The sequence below is a fragment of the Emys orbicularis genome, chromosome 10 (genome assembly GCF_028017835.1).
Source record: "Emys orbicularis isolate rEmyOrb1 chromosome 10, rEmyOrb1.hap1, whole genome shotgun sequence".
Classification (NCBI taxonomy): domain Eukaryota; kingdom Metazoa; phylum Chordata; order Testudines; family Emydidae; genus Emys; species Emys orbicularis.
Genome location: NC_088692.1, coordinates 77700221 through 77720186, shown reverse-complemented (window position 1 = coordinate 77720186; position 19966 = coordinate 77700221). Strand labels below are relative to the sequence as shown.

Below are 19966 nucleotides of genomic sequence, written 5' to 3'. Positions count from 1 at the left end.
CTGCTAACCTAGCACGGGGAGCCAGCCCTACACAGAGTTTGAGCTGTGTCAGGGCAGTGCAAAAATGAACTTTCATCCCGTTGCCCACCACACACTGGTGTGTGTTCTGTGCAACTCAGTTACACCCCCGGATCTGGTCCTTTGTTTGAAACATGGGCCAGGCTATCTTTGGTTACACTCCCCTCCTGCCACATAATGGAATATGACGGCTAGGCTAAACGGACTTCCATACCACAGCAAGAGTTTATGGGTCTGGTATCCACAAGAGGCACTTGAGTCTTTTGGAAAATCCACAAGTAGATGTAGCCCACTTTCCCATGGTAAATTACACAGCAGGCTGAAGTTAGAAATCCTGCCTTTGCGCAAGAATGTACCAAGAACATTTGCCAAGGGGGAAGAGGGTGATGGGAAGCACGTGCAAGACTCAGTGTGTTTGAGTTATGGCCTGACGTACCATTATATTTTTGCAGGTGGAGCACCTGCACCTCTCTTATTGCATCATGGTCTCCTATAAATCCATTAACTCTTTATATAAACAAGTGTGTACATTTTACTGACCTGACACCTCTAAGCCAGAAGAAAAAACACGCTAGTCAGTAAATACCGAGGATGTTTTTTAATGGACCTTTTTTTCCTATGGCTTTTTATCCTTTCAGTTGAATATTTGCAAAGCTTGATCAGTAGGAGTCTAGGGAGTGCACTTGGGGCTGCTGACCTGCTGCCAAACTCTGAGCAAGAAGGGGGAGTCGGCCCCATCTCCCTTCCTAGAAGAGCAGAAACTTTTGGAGGATTTGACAGTCATCAGATGAATGCATCCAAGTGTAAGTATTTCTGTGCATTGTGCATGCATGTATGTATGTATTAATAATACCTTATACCTGGTTGGCAGCTACCTGACAAGGAACTCAAAGCACTTATATATCTAAATGAATTTAGCTTCCCAACGCTCCCTGTCAGATTGGTAAATACCACTGTACCCATTTGACAGATGGGGAAGGTGCAGCATATAATCATGGGGTGACTTGGCCCAGGTTACTGGAAGTCGGTGACTGAGCGGGGAATAGATGCCAGCTCTCCTGACTTTTAGTCCTGTGCTTTCCCCTCAAACCATCCTTCCTTCTTTACACACAAAGTACTTGTACACTTTTGCCTTACTTATGTATTTGTTTCTTTCACTTCCGCTTCAGTGCTTCTATATTTGCAGCCCTCTTCCTTTATCTCCAGTGGGCTACCACCTCCCAGCCTGAGAGCCAACTGAGGTCCTAGCTGCAGTCTGACACCACCTTTCCTTCTCCCTCCCTGCGCTCTCTACACACATGTGAACCGAACACAATCGAGCATGTCAACCCCACGGTGAATTTAGTCTCCCACAGCCGAACGAATGAGTATTTAGTTTGGCAGCACAGTTCACTGCTTCCCAACTCGCTGTTTGTCTACAGCAGGCTCCAGGGATTTCCATACCCCCCAGAACTCAGCCCTGTGTGCTCTCCCCTACCCTCCCACCCCAACTGTGGTAAGCTGTGCTATGCTAGCATCACTGTCTCAGCACCGGGCTCCCCCACCCCCTTTCCAGCCTTGCTGTTTCTGCACTACAGGGTAAGCTTAAGCGCCAAACAATCTGCTGTGTGCCGTATGTAAGAGTTTCTTAGCCATTGGAAGGCCACAAAGTTCCCAGCAGGTCCTGTCCTACCAGTGGAAAATGCATTGGCTCAAGGAACCTTAGGGATTTTTTTTAGATTGCACTTTCTTGCTTTTTAGTGCAGCAATAATTTGAACAGTCTCTGGCTGGACTGGTGAGATTGTTCAATGCTTAGCCCACCCTTTACCTTGCCTGGGCTTCTGCAGAGATAAGCTCACATTAATTAGATACTGAGAGATCTTAAAGAGGCTTTGGGAGGAGACTGTAGGGCCTACTGGATAAGGTGCATGGCTGGGTGTCAGGAAACCTGGGTTCTATTCCCAACTCTGCCACTCACTCCCTGTGTGACCTTGGGCAAGCCTCATAACCTTATTTCCCTATCTGTAAAATAGTAGTAAATGATCCTTTACCCATCTACATGGAGGAGAGTGGCAGATTCTAGGACCCTCCAAAGGAATGAAAGGATTGCTGGGATAGATAGCATAGGCTGCGGTTTAGGGTTGGTTATTGTTTGTTTGAGTTACCAGTAAAGCCAGACTCCAGGAAGGGGCTATGGTTGAACTGCATGTGGTGTGCTGTAGGCTGTTCAAAGCAGGGTTGGATGCTTAAACCATGTTGGTAAAGCACCTTGAAATCAATGGAAGAAAACTACTAGAGGGGTAGCATGGGCACAGGTGGGTTTTTTCATGTGGTGTGTCTCAATTGGAAGCACTCTTGTGAGCTGTCCAGCTGGAAATTAAAGATCCCAGTGGATAAATCGAGTGTCCTGATCAAAATTCCAGGGTTCTAATGTGTGAGGCTGTGGGTGAGCTGCTAGCATAAAATAACGTACCTGTTTGCACACGTATACTGCACTACTAGTGTCTGAGTCCTCCAAGTCCAGTTTGCATGGGTAGCATTGAAACATAGCTTGATGTGGTAAGATCTGACTTGATAGCTGTCACTCACACTACATGTTCTAAAACAACTTGTCTTGGAAACAGTTTATGAAATTGAGAGATTTCTACCAGATGACCCAGAAGTCAGCTTGCTAAATTTTCAGCATACTATTTGAAACCAAAGCTGGACCCTAACCTATGTTCTTCTCTACTCTCTGTCAGCAATGGCTGATATTTATTGGTACAAATAGGAAGCAAACATACATATGTGAAGAGCATGGCTCAGCGGCATGCATCCACTTTTCAAGTCCTTTTTTCCCATTTTGCAATTGCTAATGATTGAGGATTTTATCTGGGGTTTGAAAAACTCAATGACCTGTGCCAATCTGATGTGTTTCTTTTAGGTGGAGAGAAAGATGAAGCTGATGATGCTCAGGATCTTCGGAGAACAGAATCAGACAGCATTTTGAAGAAGGTACTATTGTTGTGTTTGTGTCAAATGTCATCCATGGGCCTTTGACACTTTTAACACTTGAATTGTAACTTTTTTTAAATCTGAAAAAAGCATATATTTATGGACATATTAGAACAAGTTAAAACTCACCCCACTGGGGAAAAAAACTGGGGGCACATGCTCAAAACCAATTTTACGCTAACTAAAATTTCCTCTTCAAAACAATTTTACTGGGTAATAGACTCTTCCGTAGCACTGGTTATCTGCCACCTGTCTGCAAATCAAGTAAAACATGTCTAATTATGCATCGTTATTGAAATACCAAGGCCAAACATAACCTCACACCCATTCTCGCTGTGGATGAATTTATCAAATCACTACAAAATGATCGCTAATTAACATGTGATTTTATGATTTTTCACTTACTACAAACTACATGAGTTCTGCCCTTCCAAAAAGGAAAACAGGAGTGTGTGTCTATGATTAATCGTACTTAGAAAGACACTTCCTGTGATTTGTCATTTGCCTTTTTATTAAGTCTATGTGTTCTTTTTACAGGGGGGAAATGCTAATTTGATGTTCGTGTTGAAAAGAAACAATGAGGTAAGAACAATCTCCCTGGCTTACTTGTGTGGTGTTTTTTCCTCTTCAGTTTAGGTACCAAGTGTATTTGTTTCAATAGGTGAGGCTAAAGTGTAACAAGACTCTTAAATGCAGTAAACTGAGAGTTAAACCCACTGTGTTATGTGTGCGCTTAGGCTTGGATGCTCAGACTAAGGATTTGCTGACTGGCATCTAATTGCCAGCCGTAGGATACACGTTGATTATAGACATCAAGGTTTAATTACAATTAGAAAGCACGTGACTCTATTTACCATGCATCTGCGGATAGAATGAGTATAATTGTATGATGCAGGTGCAGTGAGTTGGGGCAATTAGGTTTCTATTCTCCCTTTGATACGCTTCGGTAACTCCCAATTAACTCTAATGGCAGCTAAGTATCACAGTGAGCAAAGGTTCCCTTAATAACATTTATTACACACGTATTGGAAATACTGCAGTTTTTGTCAATTGAATTTTTGTATTAAAGGAGTAATTACAATATGTTCAGCAGGATTGAAAGAAGCACTTAGCCGGTGTTTTGAGATACGGGAAGTCACCCAAAGCATCAGACATTCTGTTGGCACTATACCAGTATATGATATTGGAGCGCTTGCCTTTAAGGACTGTATTTTCAAATTGGCCTCCAATAATACTCATGCGCATTTGTGTGCCCGTTATTTTGCAGAGTCTCCCTGCACCATAAATGCAGGGGGTTGCATTTGTGAACAGACATGACAGGCACACATTCTGGGCCATTTTATGATTTTTACCGCAACAGTTGTTTCCCTGCAAATTTGAAAATATGGTCAGTTCATTCCAGTTCCTTTCCCTCCCTGTATCATTCCCCTAGCATCATTAGCTCTTCAACCTGTTGATACAGCAGGAAATAGTTTAAAGCAGGAATCGGCAACCTTTGGCACGCAGCCCGTCAGGGAAAGCCGCTGACGGGACGAGACGGTTTGTTTACCTGCAGCGTCCGCAGGTTCGGCCGATCGCAGCTCTCACTGGCCACAGTTCGCCGTCCCAGGCCAATGCGGGCTGCGGGAAGGGCGGCCAGCACATCCCTCGGCCCACGCCGCTTCCCGCAGCCCCCATTGGCCTGGGACAGTGAACCATGACCAGTGGGAGCTGCGATCGGCCGAACCTGCGGATGCTGCAGGTAAAGAAACCGGCCCGCCAGCGGATTTCCCTGACGGGCCGCGTGCCAAAGGTTGCCGATCCCTGGTTTAAAGAAACAACGTGCAAATTCCTGTGAGGTATCAACAGTCCCATGGTTCTGTGCATGATTCACGCACCTTGTTGTGAGAGTATGTGCACGCCAGATGCCATGGTCAGGTTCTTTCAATGACTGGTCGCTGCACTGATCGCTGAGGAAGGCCAGGGTGAGATTATCTTAGATGTCTCTGAGATGCCCGAGAGAAATGGATGGCTAAATAGATACCTGTGACCAGTACGTGTGTTTGGGATAAGTAAGTACAGGGAAGAGAGCATGGGAAGAGTCAGGGGAAGTAGAAGGATGTCTGTGTGGCTTTAAATAAAATGGCATGGCTTTGTAAGCCTCATTGCTAAGGCTATGATTTAATCAGGGGTATTTTTTGTAAAAGTCATGGACAAGTCACCGGCAAGAAACAAAAAATCACCGCCCGTGACCTGTCCATGACTTATACCATAAATATCCCTGATTAAGTCTTTGGGTCGGCGAGCACCACTGAGGTGGGGGGAGGGAGCCTGTGGCACCAGCTGCCGGGAGGGTGGAGGGAGTCCTGTGGGGAGAACCCCAGGGGGCCAGCAGCTGCTCCAGACACCCCGGGACCGCTGCTCAGGTGGTCCCCTGGGCCAGGCGCATCTGCCGCTGCTTGGGCGGCCCCTGGGGCCAGCTGGACAGGGCCGCCAGAGCAGTGGCTGGCCCTGGGGCCACTCCAGCAGCAGCTGGCTCCAGAGTCGCTCCAGCTGCTGTGGCTGTCCCCAGGGCTGCCTGAGTAGCTGAGCACGGGGCCAGTTGCTTGGGCGGCCACACTGGCCACTGCAGAAGTCCTGGAGGTCACAGGAAGTAATGGAATCAGTGACTTCCGCGACCTCCATGACAAACACAGAGCCCTCCTCATTGGTAGTTAGAATGTAAAAGACAAGGGCTTTGCCTGTGGTCAGACAGGAAGGTGAGGTAGAACAGCAACACTCTTGTGCTTTTGTTTCCTTGCAGCATGTTCTCCAAAGCATTACCTACCTCCACAACCTGCTCAGCACTCTGCAGGTAGGTCAGCCATAAACATAGTACCCTGCTTGGACGTGCTTCTTTCCCAAACAGCAGGTCTCCTCCGTGAGTGTTGACTGCGGTGAGGTCAGCATTTCACCCCCACCCTTTGCATTGCCCGTCCAGAGTGAGACTGAAGGGTCCAGTCCAGTGTCCTAGTGACTCTGTACTGGCATGTGGGAGTACTGTCTCCTGGTCTCTTGCTGCCCAGGCCAGCAGGGGCTACAAGTGCTCTGCAGGTCAGGCCTACCCTGTGTCTTACAAATAAGTACCTCAAATAAACCAGCCCTACTGGACCCTCTAGGTTAACAATGATTAATGAGCCCTCCCCCACCCCATACTACAATTGCAAGGTGCCTCATGATGTTAGAGTTACTGCATGTCTGTGCATTCCATGAAGGGAGGCACGACACTGACTTTGTCCTTGCCTCTCCCCTCAGGGAGTCGTGTTGCAGCAGGATACTTATATTGAGGATCAGAAGCTGGTTCTCAGTGAGAGAGCGCTGACACGGAGCTCCTCCCGGCCAAACTCCTTGATCGAGCAGGAGAAACAGCGGAGCCTGGAGAAGCAGCGCCAGGAGCTGGCCAACTTGCAGAAGCAGCAGGCCCAGCACCAGGAGGAGAAGCGGAGGAGAGAGAAGGAGTGGGAGGCCCGGGAGAAGGAGCTGACCGAGCGGGAAGTGCGGCTCGCCCAGCGAGAGGAGCAGGCACAGAAGGGGTACCGGGATCTGGAAAGGGAGAGGGAAGAGCTGAAGCTGAAGAAAGAAGCCTACCAGCTGGATCTGGAGCGGCTGCGAGCAGCACAGAAACAACTGGAGAGGGAGAAGGAGCAGCTCAAGAGAGATGTGGAGCGATTACCCCCAGTGCAGACGGAGCCTGACCTCAGACAGGTAATCACTCTGCTCCCAGTTGAGTTCTCAGCCAGCGCACGTGGCTGGGGTGACAAGATGTCTCCTAAAAGAGGAGATCTAGTTGAGTCACAATTGATGGGCTCGGTACTGGAATTACCAGGGGAGGTTCTGTGGCCCATGTGATGCAGAAGGTCAGACTAGGTGTGAAATCTGGAAGCTGTGGCGCTGATATGTGGGGCCTGATTTCTACCAGTGGCATCTCTTTTTGCACCTGATGTTTGGGGCTATGTTTTGCCTGTTATGTCTCAGAAGGCTGCAGGGTGAGACATCTAGCAAAAGACGTTCCTCAGAGTGTTGTGGAATCAAGATTCCTAGCAGGTCCTGCTGGGTATGTGAAATCATAGTGTGTCTTTTGTCTTTCTAGTGGGGCTCATCTGTGAATGTATCTGTGTTTAGCCAGCTTGTTTTGAGACGTTCCTCACTGGTCTGATAGCAAATGGCAGGGAAGAGCATATACAGGGATGCTGAGGGGGAAATCACTGGTGCGTTTCACTTCGGCCTTTTCACACCATTTTTGTTCACCTGTGAGGAACGTACAGGCAAGCACAGATTGGTTCCATATGCAGTCAGTCCATTAATCTGGAACACACTGTGGGGCTGACTACACCCCTCAGCATTCACAGAAGCAGCTTGGTGGTGACAAGTTTGGTGCTGATCAGCTCCCTCAGTATAAGCCTTGTGACTACATTGCTAGGCCTTAGTATTTATATATGTGAACTAGCACCCAGAAGTGTGGTTTCCCTATACCTCCCTTGTGGTCAATTATTGACGCAATGTTGCCAAACAGCTAGCTGGACGTGTCCCTGCTCTCAAGACTCACGGTCCAGCATATAGACACGACAGAGCAAGCGGGGGTGGGAACAGAGCAGAGGGGCTTGGGATAGAGCTGTACAGAGTTACAGCTCCATGCAGGGACCGCGTACACTTCTTAGAGAGCTGAGGTTTATTTTCTGTTTTGAAGCTGTAGTTACTTCTGCTGCAAAGAAGGGAACTAAATCATCAGAAGGGGTCTGGATGAGGGAAAGATTGCCTAGTTCATACAGATATGTGCAGAACTCTGATTTCAGGCCTGGAGCAGATCTTTAATTAAGACACAGAATTAATTCTATAATAAAATGTAATTTGTTTTGGGCTGAAGCAGAAGTGGTGTCATGCATTCAGGGAGTGGAAACAGCACCATGTGACTTAATAGACCAATCGTTTATCTCCAACAGTAAATTCTGAATAGCAGGTAATCAGAGGAATACCTCCAGTTTCCTGAGCAGCCCAGGGCCTGACATTTCTTCATGCAATTTTGAATAATGAACAAGGCCCTATGAATTGTGATCTATTTGAGAGCAGATAAACATGCCACGTTCTGCAAATAAGTTGTATGCATTATTACGTAGATCTTACTTACTTGCAGGAAGCTCAGATAATCTGGCCAGGGGTGCTATAGGAACACCTGAGAGAAAACACTGCTGAAGACCAGTAAGATGCCAGGGTCATCAAAAGGAAGCAACTTCTTGGAGGCACGCATCATCCACAACATGTCAAAGCTATTAATAGGGACGTTTGATGGAGCATGTAGGGATAGGAATTCATGTCTTAACTCCCCCCCGCACCCCCCGCTTTAAATACATTGGGTTCAGTTATGTTGCTGGAGGACACATTAGAAAAGCAGTACAATATTTTGCCTTGTCTTTTATACTTAGGAAGATTCCACTTGTCGTCATGCATCAGTACATCCTACAACATTCTCTTCCCTAAGAAGCTCCCATGGCTTCTACCACCATCTGCATCTGGGAGGAGGAAGGAGGCTGGGTTTCCTAGATTTTTAAAGAGGACTCGTCCATAGGTGGTTGTGCCACCATCTGTATCTGGAAAGGAGTGGAAGGGTTCATCTTTAAAATCTTTGTCTCTTCCCCCCTTGGACAGAGAGGGCTGCCTCTGGGTGTTTGGCTTTTGTTAGGAGAAAATGTCCATTTGACTGGGAGATGACTTTTGGGTGGTGATTATAGGTGGCGTGCAGGGCAACAGACTGTCCCTGGCAGCGGTCATGGTAATATTACCCTCCCCATGATTTTGAGCCATGCCTGCTTCTGCCAGTAAAACACTTCTGTTCTCTTCTTTGCAGGTTTCAAACCCCCATGATAAAACGGTGAGGATCCCCTCCCAGCCCACCGCTGAGGACTCCAAGCAGCACAGTTCTTCCTTTCCCAAACAGGGGCACTTTGATGCAGGACTGTCTGTGTCGCCCAAAAGGAACAGTCTCTCAAGGACACACAAAGAGAAAGGCACTTTCCACTTGCTTAGCGCAACGAACCAGACTAACAAGGCAGCCGAGGTGCAGCAGCCCACCCGCCTCTTCGGTTTATCCAAGCCAAAGGACAAAAAGGACAAGAAGAAAAAGGGCAAAGGACACCGCTCCCAACCTGCTGGTGAGTGTCAGATGGGGCCCGAGGAGATCTTTAGGGGTTAGCGAGCTTGCAGCTGTCTGTGGCTGTTTAATCTCATGCAGCCCAAAGGGGTGGGTTATAACTGAGCGAGGGGTGGAGAAAAACGGAGGTTGTGAGCGGATTTTCCAGCAGAAGGTGAGTTTGGGAGGGAGAGGCGTTGTCCCATGCATGCAGAGAACAGACATGACGACATTCTCTGATTTTTTGTTTGTTTGTTTTTTAATCTTCCCCCCGGTCTCTTCTATATGGCATTGTTGCTGCTCTCCAGGGCTTCAATATGGGAGCACCTTTTCTGCAGCCATGGGACGCCCAGCCTGATGGGTTGCATCCTGTCAGCAGATGGCCAGGGGGCGCTCAATGCTCCCTTCTCCCTCCTTTCTCCCAACCTAACCCAGGTGGCTTCATAGCTTGGGATCTCCTTATATTTTTCTATTTCTTTTGTGCAATATCCATGTTTATGCAGGGGAGGTGCTGATAAACACTGCCTGGAGCCAGGGCTAGGTTTTAGGAAAACTTTTGAAACTTGTGCTTATGTCCATGAAATCTTCTCTTGCAATGCCCACTGCCGTTCGAGTCCCTTCCTTCCTTTTCTGTCAGTGCACCTGTAGCACCCCTTGCTAGTCCGGTTGCCTCTCCTCCCCCTCTGAGCTTATGCACATCACTCCTGACCTGCCAGTGTAAAGTGATACAGTCGTTTCCACATGTGGATTTATATTAGCCGGAGACTAGCTTGTGAGCCTCAAACCTATCATACTTATGACCCAGGGCAAATTGGAACCCAGCACCTCAGGGATGAGAGGCTGCTAGTAGATTACAGGAATTTTCCTGCACGCCAGTCACACAATCATGGGACTGGTGGGTCTAGCAACTAAAAGGTGTATTTTAAATGCCAACCACCCAGAAAGGTTGTCATGTGCTTAGGAATGGGACAGTGGGTGGTAGGCAGTGTTTGTTTTAACATAGACCCTTTCCTTGCCTGTTCCTTCTGGTGATGATTCATGGCTGACTTTCCTTTCCCAGATGCTCATTCATCAGAAGCACCACCAGATGGCGAGGAGATCTTCTGCTGAATGTCTGCTCCTAATTCTGCAGGGATGAGCCTCCCTCTCCACTGTACTGTGTTAGAAGCTGTACATGCATCTGATGGGGCCAAAGCATGAGCAGCTCTCCCTCTGCACATCAATCATTCTCAGCCTTTGTACAGTGGAAACCTCCCCGCCCACATTTTGCAGCACGCTCCTGCACCCCACCAGCTCTCTGTGTGTTAAATAAAACGTTTGTAAAGGCTGCACATGGTGGGAAAGGGGCTCTGTCCTGCGTTTTTTTATGAATTCTGGCTGCAGAGGCTGACCACACTGCAAACAGCACCCACTTCGGGTGCAAATCTTGGTTGAAAGTAGGAATAGATGTTCCCAGTCTCCTCTTACTGCTAAAGGATGAAAGACTATGGCCCAAAGGGTCTGTGCCTCCAAATTCTCCTTTTCTGGGGAATACAACCAAAACCAAGCATTTAGCAAAAGGCCAGGACTCTGAAAATGGTGCGTACACACTGGCATACAGATATACTATATATATATGTAAGTGTCTATGTATTCACTGGGATATACTTACGGTCTGTACAGACAAGCTGGGTTAGCTTAGCTCGGCCCAACGATACCTGATGACTTTCAGGGAGCATGTAGATATTAAATATCTTAGCCTTAATGCTCAGAGTGTATCTTTATTGGCCCTCATGCCCCTTCCAAGCACATTGTATGTTACATGCTTCATTTCAGAAAGGTACCAAACACTAGGCAGCAGCAACAGTGTAAAAAAAAAAATACAATCAAAAGTTACTCCCAAAGGATTTCTTTGGGGCAGAGGAATTAAAATTTAATCCATTTGGAGCACCAAACAAAATGTCTTTGGATGTGTTAAAAACACGATCCAGAAAGGAAAAAGGATGCTGTACTTGTGAAGTAATCCCAGGAAGCCAGAACAGACCGTGTTCAAGTGACAACTGCTTTTTAATGTGTGTGAGTTACAGTCTATTCCCTCCTCTTCCTGAGCAAGGCTTTCTTTGTCAGATTACGTTTCTCCGACAAGATGTCATTTGGGATCAACACTGTCTTGTTACAAATTCACTGTCCCATCATAAAAACCCATGAGAACCTTCCATTCGGAAATCACTTTTTTTAACCTACTGCCTGTGATTTTCTTCCCCTGGCGTTTCTTAGTGATGCCATCTGTATGATCACTGGGCTTCTGTTTCTCCAGATTCCGTCAGCTCCTATAGCTCATTTCTAACCCAAAGCAACTTCATAGCAATTTCCAGAGCACTCAAACAAGATGGCAGAGGTTGTAACCTGAGGTGGGGAATAACTTGTGTGAGCAGATGAACAGGAAGGAACATAAAGCCTAGTATTTATGCACGTACAGTCCTGTGTGCTTACATACACTTACTGGGGAGACAGTGTCCCCTAATGGGCTGAACATTCAGGAGGCCAGAATCCTGCTCCCAGTACCATCATTGACTCACTGTGTGCAAGTCTCCTAGCCACTGTTTGCCTCAGTTTCTCCATCTGCAAAATTGGGATCATAATCATTCCCTGTGAGAATTAGCAGATGTGCCCCCAGTGCATTCACGATGCAAGGTGTTATACAAATGCTAAGTACGGTGGTAATGTGTGAAGACCAAGGGAGATACATGCACAAAGCTGAATTGTTTCTAAATTCTGTTCTTTCCACACACCTCAGGAGATTTGCCTAAGCAGATTTGTAAATGTCATGAGACTCTATCCACTTTGATCCCTTGAGCAGTTTGAAGCTGTTGTGGTCATTTCTTTTCCCACAGATTCTCCTTTTTTAAAAAAAAATTGCACTATGTTTTGATTCTTATTTGCTTTATATCTCCTCACATGCTAGTTACATGCAGTAGATTTCAGAATTCAGTGCTAGCCTTTTTAATAACGAGCAACAGCAACATGGGTGCTTAGATTGGTCTGTCTGGATCAGTGGACTCCTGAATAGCCTGCTTGCTTTTGAAGCGCTCTAAACAATTCGTACTCAAAAAACAAAACAAAAAAAAAGAAGTAAGATGTTTTCTGAGGTTATATTTTTGTTTTGTTTTTTTAAATATTATTTGGTGCTTGTTCTTAATTGCAAGCTGGGCTTGCAAAAATATTTATCTTTCTGTTTATTTGAAAGAGGTCTGGTTTAGAAAAAAGTTTATTTTGTTTTATTTTTTTTATTTTTCTTTTGTTTTTTTAAAGATGAGCTCTATCAACCCAATGGTTTTATTTTGTCATTGCACAGTACAAAACCAGGGTATGTTCAGTGCTGCATAGCAGCCCGTGTCCTGCCTGAAGAGCGGTTAGGTACAAGTGATTCCGGCTGGAGAGCTGCTTTCAAGGCAAAGTATCTCCAGGCCAGATACAAATTTGCGAAGAGAGGCAGTGGTTTTTGTATGGAACCTTGCTGGCCCTCCGTTTTCTTGTTTAAACAGGTTTGTGTTATATATTCCCATACCTCTTTGAGGCAAGGTAAAAAGCCAAATATTGCTCTTGTTGGAAGGGCCTGATTCGCTGCCGTTGGAAATCAATGGGTGTCTTTCCATTGGCTTCAGCGGGCATTGGTTCATGCCCTAAGGCTGGAGTGTGAGTTTTAGAAATAGGAAAAAACAACAGCCACAGCTAATTTAAAGAACCTCTGCCCTAATATTCACCTGCTTGTGAAAGTGAATGTGCTAAAAGGAAATTTGGGAACCCAATCCAGTGTATGGCATGGTTATCAATTTGTACACACAACTTGTCTGGCTGGTATTTTTGAAGGATCCCATTTAGTTTGTAGGAGCGTTTGCCCGTGTGAGTGCTTTCTTCTGCCCCAATGATACATCTCCTCTCCACAAAGCCAGCACTTCTTGAACTTACGAAACAGCACACCTAAATAGAGGCACCTCCCCCAAGGGCAGTGGGGATGAATTGCTTCTCTCTCTAGTCCTATTGTAAATAGAATGGCATTCAATGCACTGTATAAGCTCAGTCTGGATTTCACCAAGCAGATGGCTGCCCATGTTGTTAAAGTTATTTGTGTTTGTATTGTGGTGAACAGAAACCCTTTGTCATTGGAGGATACAAATTGTTGCGTGATTTGATTATATTCGATTAAAGACTGTAGTCCCGCCCTCCTCTTTCCTCCATTTTCTTTCATTTTTAGGGAACTGAAGGTTGGGGTTTTTTATCCATTTTGCTCAAGTTTTCCTTGAAAAGTTGGAACTGGTCCATGGAGATGGATTCCCACTCTGATCCCTGCAGATTATCCAGCATTACCCAGATAGTGCATGGTCCCAGGTGTAGTGTTAAGTGGGTCAGTTTTAGCAGCACCAATGTTTTATTTCCTGGCCTTCATTAATGAATTATGTTGTTCCACTTCCATGCTTGGCATCTAACTCATGTTTGTTGAGTGCACTTTATTTCTTAGCGCGGACCTGACATCCCACTGGGCTTCTAAGGCATGAGTCCTCTCAAAAGTCACCTGCTATGTGTTGTGCTGCTGCTGCGCAGGACAGCAAGGTTCAGAAGTGGCTGCACGAATTCCTTACTGGAAAAGAGTCATTTGCAAGGAGCTGCAGTTTGAGCTCCCTTTGCTAGTTTGTCATTGATGGGAGCGTCTGATCTCCCTTAGGCTTGTGGCAAGGCTTGGCATGGTAACTGTTACTACACAGTAGAAGGAGCTTCAGAGAATAGCATAGTGAAGGATGCAATTTCAGCATAAAATATATCAGGTGGTCAGTATTAGGGAACTTCTGGTCACACCAGCAATCTGTGATCAGACTGCAGCTGTAGCAAACGGTCCCTAGAATCAAAGGGATTGCCTGGGATTTGATGTCAGCATCTTTTACATGAAGTGATCATCTCAATATATAATTTTCTGTGTTGTTCGATGCCATAAAGCGCTTTAAATGGAGTCTGTCTTGTCACTTCCTTTGCTGCTTTTTGGTTATATTGAGACAATCAGGCGAATTCCTTCCCCTCCCCATCCCTAATACAGTCTGGGAAGGAGGTTAGAAGTTACAAAATATTTAAGTGTGAAGTCTGCATAATTTCAGCTTTGAAGAGATGTAGGAGCCGTGGTGGGAAAAAAGCTTTCCGTGTTTTTTTTTTTTTTTTAGCCCAAAGTTCAGAATGTGTGAATTTTACCACTGTCCCCTTCCAAATGTAGTAAGCTGAGAACCCTCTCTTGCCTTGTGGGATTCATCTATTCCTCAGCCTTTTGGTTAATCCCTTCGGAAACCTAGCCCAACTCCCCGGCTTGGAAGACTCATCTTGCACGTGACGCTGGAGGAAAATCAAGAGCAGCAATGCTGCCAGTGGGTTGAGGCAGGGGTTGGAGGGATCGGCTTCCCCCCGGGTAAAGCAGAGACGTGGCATTGGCATCAGTATCACCTCCCTAGCAAGGGTGGAGAATGCTGTGTAAAGAGCAACACTTCCATTGAGGTCTTACTAGAGAAAGAGGAGATAGAAAGTAAGAAACTCGGAGTATGGCATGTAGCCAATGAGTGAAGTGCAATGAGGCTATTTGCGTGTACTAAACTCTTTATTATACAGTACCTCCGGGGACCTCATAGGCTATGTCTCTGGGATGGGAGCACTTGCTTTCAGTTGAGATGGCTGGAGCTTTTCACTACAGATAGCTCTTGAAGTCTGACCACAGGTCTAAATTTAGATTGGTCTGATTTATATTTTCTTTCACGGGTATTTGTAGAGTCTGGTAATCTTCACACCTTCTTTGGGTTCCTAAAACACCCTGAAGCTTTCACTGATCCAGTCCACTATGCCAGAGAGCCTTGAAGACAGGCTAGGGAGAGCGTAGTGGGTGCCAAATCTCATGGGAGTTGTCTGGGATAGCCGGATAGCTAGGCAAGGGAAGACTGGTCAGAGGTGGCAACAAAGGATTTGGTTGCCCCTTTAAACTTACCATAACATTCCTTGTTAACCAGAACTCTGGAAACTATTCTGCCTGCTGGCCAGGTTTGTAAACTTAAAATAATTTAAGTTAACCTATGAAATAAATCATCCCCAAGTACTCGTAATTCTTATTTCGTTTGTCAGAAGGGGCAGCGATCCATGATTAGTTCTCTCTCCAATGGTCTAGCTAAGTTTTAAAGATAGGCAAGCTGAACTGGTTTAGGCTTGGACCTCTCATGCTCTTGAGTAATCGGAAGACCACTATCAATATATCTTTTAGGATCTCATTGCCTTTTCCCTGCACATGCACTTCACTGACATTGAAGTTCTGCCCTAAAATATTCTGCTTCCGTTGCCTGGAGGGAAGAAAGGATGTAGTTCGCTGCTTTGCATACAGCAGTAAGCTTTGTATGTATTTTTAAAAGTCTATAAATATTGATCACATTCACACTCTTATGTATTTTTAATTCTATTCTTTATTAATAATAAACACTGACTCAGAACAGCTATGCCCAGTTCAGTTTGCCTGTGGTTAAAGTTTAGCCTCGTGTTTATTTTGTACTAATATGGAATGCACTAGAGCAATCCACAGACTGTTGAGGATGTGCATTATAATAACACTCTATACCTCTGCATCCAGCTCTTGGTTTTTTTTTATGCTTTGCATTTTTTCATGTTGAATCTGTAAAATAAATAAAAATAAAAAAGTTAAAACGTTGCAAAAATAAAATTTAAAAAAGAGGGTAAAACAATAATTGCTGTATGTTAATTTGTAATTATGTAAAAAGTGAGCAGGTTATTGTCTGTAAAATTTTTCAGTTTTTCTGTAATTTGCCAGAAACCATCAGGTTTTGTAACAAGCTTTTATTTATCTTCCTTTCTAGTTAGCAGCAACCTCTTGTAAAGTCATTTTTTTCCCTCTAAATAAATTTGATTTTAAGTCTGAGCACTGTGTCCAATTTACTGCCATCCCTGTAGTTTTCCTTTTATTGACGGGATTTATTGCGATGAAAGAGAATGAATGGGGAAGGAAGAGAATTGACCTTACCAGTAATAGATATTCCCAGCTTTAACTTAAAAATCCCTACATGTATGTTTGAGGATGTTTAAAATATGTGAACATTTATTTCCCCCTCTGTAAAGTTTAAATTTTCTGGAGAAAAAGGAATTGTCTTGATTGGGATGAGACATAATGTGGGAGGCAGATTATTCCACATCTGCCCACTTCAAGGTTTCTTGCACCTTCCTCTGTAGCATCTGGTGCTGGCCACTATCAGAGACAGGATATGGGATGAGATGGACCCCTGGCCTGATCCAGTCTGGCAATTGCTGTGTTCCTGTGTCTACCCTACCCTTCAGGGATCATCAGCACTGAAAATAGGTCTGATTGTATCCCTGAAGAATACAAGCAGGGCCATAAAGCTGTACATGTCTTCGTAACAATTCTGCGGCCATGCTGGTCATGAGGAACAGAATCGAGATATGGTGGACAGGGAGGCAGGAGAGTTGGATTCTGTTCCTAGCTCAGCCAATCAGTAGCTGTGTGACTGAGAGTAAGTTGCATTTCCCTCTGTATGCCTCAACTTCCCCATCTGGAAGACGGGTATAATGATATTTGACTCTGTTTGATACAGCTTTTTGTCCATAGATCTCGGCTCTTTACAAGGAGGGTAAGTACCATTACCATAGCACCTTCAACTCCAGAAACACAGACTTCTATTGTTACACTCAGATACATGCTGTTAGCTGGGGTAGGCTGTGCTATGGCTTATAACAGGGATCGGCAACCTTTGGCCCACGGCCCGCCAGGGAAAGCCGCTGGCAGGCTGGAACGGTTTGTTTACCTGCAAAGTCTGCAGGTTCGGCCGATCGCAGCTCCCACTGGCTGCGGTTTGCTGTCCCAGGCCAATGGGGGCTGTGGGAAGCAGCACGGGCCGAGGCATGTGCTGGCCGCCGCTTCCAGCAAGGTTATTGCTTTTTCCAATCCTTTGTTTACTCCACAAACTGAACTTCAACATAGATTCTCCCCAAGTGTAAGGACAACAGAGCCTGCACCACCTGTCCTTTTACTTTGTTTGTGGATGCAGATTAATTGCTTTTACTCAATATATGTTATTTTACCTGTCTTCACATGGGAGCTATGGAGACTTTGATCAATATACTCAATGCTTGCTAAGTGCCTCTCTCTCTAACCTCAGCTGGAATGCTTGTTAGTGGCTTCTGAGAGCCACATTGAATCCCAGCATGTCTTCCTGTGCCACCTAAACCAATAGTGCACAGCAGGAACTACTTGTTCTCTCCTTCTCTCTCTATCTCTCAGGGTGGATGTACTTTATTTTCCCCAAAGGCCATGTCGAGTTAGGGCACTAGCCTTTTCTGAACTGATCCCATTGTGGTGAAGTGCTTATACCAGTGTTTCCCAAACTTGGGACACCGCTTGTGTAGCGGTGCGGGACAAGGGATTTGCTGGCCGCCGCTTCCCGCAGCCCACATTGGCCTGGAGCAGCGAACCGCGGCCAGTGGGAGCTGCGATCAGCCGAACTTGCGGACGCGGCAGGTAAACAAACCAGGGGCTTTCCCTACACAAGTGGCGTCCCAAGTTTGGGAAACACTGGCTTATACAAAATTAGATTTCCCCAACATCCCACCCAGTGGTCAACTAGTTACATGCAGTGTAGCCAATTTAGTCATTGGTTGGAAATGTGAATTGAAATTGAAACATGAATACACACTTCAAAAGCATATGCAGTATATGATAAAATACTTGTACCTGAAAAAGCATAGGTTTGAAAAGTATGAACAAAGACTAGCTTCCTCACACAGCTGTTGTTTTTTCTGACAACGCTGATGCATTCGTTTTGGCGATGTTGGCCAACCTAATCATTTCAAATTATGATTTGTAAGCAAGGTTTGAATGAGCTCTCCCCTGACAGCTAGTGATGCGCTGAGGGGAGGGGAAGTCTTCAGGACCAGTCTGCAGAAGAGACTTGCCCACCCTGCCCTAGCATTGAGGTTCCCCCACTGAGAGCTAAAATCACTGAGAACTGGTGGAATCTCAAGAGACCAACTCTCAGAGGTCACAGTAGCAGGGGGCAGCAGAAGGTGACAGCGCAGGGCCATTGGTAATGGAGCAGTGGAGTGAACGGTGGGTGGCATGATGAACGTGAGCGGCCAGGGTGAATGGCAAGCAGCGAGCAGCTGGAGGAATGAGCAAGGTGCCTTCTCCCCGCAACCCCATGAGAAAGCACCTCTGAACTCTGGGTCTCCATTGACCAAGGATAACAACTCTGAGTGCAGTGTCATGCAGGGAGAAGGGAGGAGCACGTTAAAGGAATATTTGTTTGTTGGACTATATTTTAGTGACTTTGCTCCAGAATTAGGGTGACCAGACAGCAAATGTGAAAAATCGGGACAGAGGTGGGAGGTAATAGGAGCCTATATAAGAAAAAGACCCAAAAATTGGGACCGTCCCTATAAAATCGGGACATCTGGTCACCCTATCCAGAATGCTAGATTTGTGACTGGGAAACTGAGTTAAATATACATTTCCTAGTAGGCCAAGATTTTTAAAATGTATTATTTGCCAAGGTTGTTATCTCACATTGTTGCCATCTTGGGGAGTTTCTGTACTAAACATTTTTATTATATTATAATTACTTTTTACATAAGAACAGCCATATTGGTCAGACCAGTGGTCCATCTAGCCCAGTATCCTGTCTTCCAACAGTGGCCAATGCCAGGTGCTTCAAAGGGAATGAACAGAACAGAGCAATTATCGAGTGATCCATCCCCTGTCGCATACTCCCAGCTTCTGGCGAACAGAGGCTAGGGAAACTCAGAGCATGGTGTCGCATCCCTGCCCATCCTGGCTGATAGCCATTGATAAACCAGTCCTCCATTAACTTACCTAGTTCTTATTGGATCCCTATTAAATTTTTGGCCTTCACAACATCCCCTGGCAAAAAGTTCCACAGGTTGACTGTGCATTGTGTGAAAAAGTACTTCCTTTTGTTCGTTTTAAACCTGCTGCCTATTAATGTCATTGGGTGGCCTCTAGTTCTTGTGTTATGAGAAGGAGTAAATAACGCTTCTTTATTCACTTTCTCCACATCAGTCAAGATTTTATAGACCCCTATCATATCCCCTCTTAGTCGTTTCTTTTCCAAGCTGAAAAGTCCCAGTCTTATTAATCTCTCCTCATTTCAGAAGCTGTTCCATACCCCTAATCATTTTAGTTGCCCTTCTCTGTACCTTTTCCAACTCCAATACATCTTTTTTGAGATGGGGCGACAAGAACTGCATGCAGTATTCAAGATGTGGGCATACCATGGATTTATATAGTAAAAGTGGAGGAGCTTCGTTTGCCAAACTGATCAGCAAACCAATGCTGACAACCTTTGTGAAAAGGCTGCAAAATACCAAGCCTCTGGACTGACCTCCCCGCACCATGCTCTATTGCCCCCATGGGGGCCCACAAATATGTTTGGTGCTGGGCCCACAAAAGGTTAATCTGGCTTTGGCTCCTAGGCGTGCGTGGGGTGGTACTGGCGGCGGCGAAGGCAGCCGGGCGGGCACGTCCCTTTCTAGAGGGCCCATTAACTTCTGCCCCGGGGCCCAGAATTGCTGTCGGTAGGCCTGACAATATGTTTGAGAATATGGCTAAACGTCTAGGAACAAAGAATGTATAGGCCATACTTGCAGGATGGGGGACACTATCCTAGAAAAAAGTCTTGGGGGTTGTGGTAGAGAATCAGCTGAACATGTGAGCATGACTGGATCACGTTTATAGCATGTCCAAAAGAGCTAATGTGATGCTGAGATGCATAAATAGGGGATTCGCGAGCAGG

General features: G+C 45.7%; 1 protein-coding gene across 1 annotated transcript in view; it reads left to right on the top strand.

Moving 5' to 3' along the window:
- The window catches only part of AKAP13 (A-kinase anchoring protein 13), a 110659-nt gene extending 99770 nt beyond the window's left edge, over window positions 1-10889 (top strand). Inside the window, exons 23-29 of the mRNA XM_065411485.1 lie at window positions 657-821; window positions 2922-2992; window positions 3530-3574; window positions 5775-5825; window positions 6266-6715; window positions 8853-9156; window positions 10195-10889. Of these exons, the coding sequence (XP_065267557.1) occupies window positions 657-821; window positions 2922-2992; window positions 3530-3574; window positions 5775-5825; window positions 6266-6715; window positions 8853-9156; window positions 10195-10244 (1136 nt within the window). The 3' untranslated portion in view covers window positions 10245-10889. The remainder of the gene's footprint in view (window positions 1-656; window positions 822-2921; window positions 2993-3529; window positions 3575-5774; window positions 5826-6265; window positions 6716-8852; window positions 9157-10194) is intronic.
- Window positions 10890-19966: the final 9077 nt, after the last annotated feature.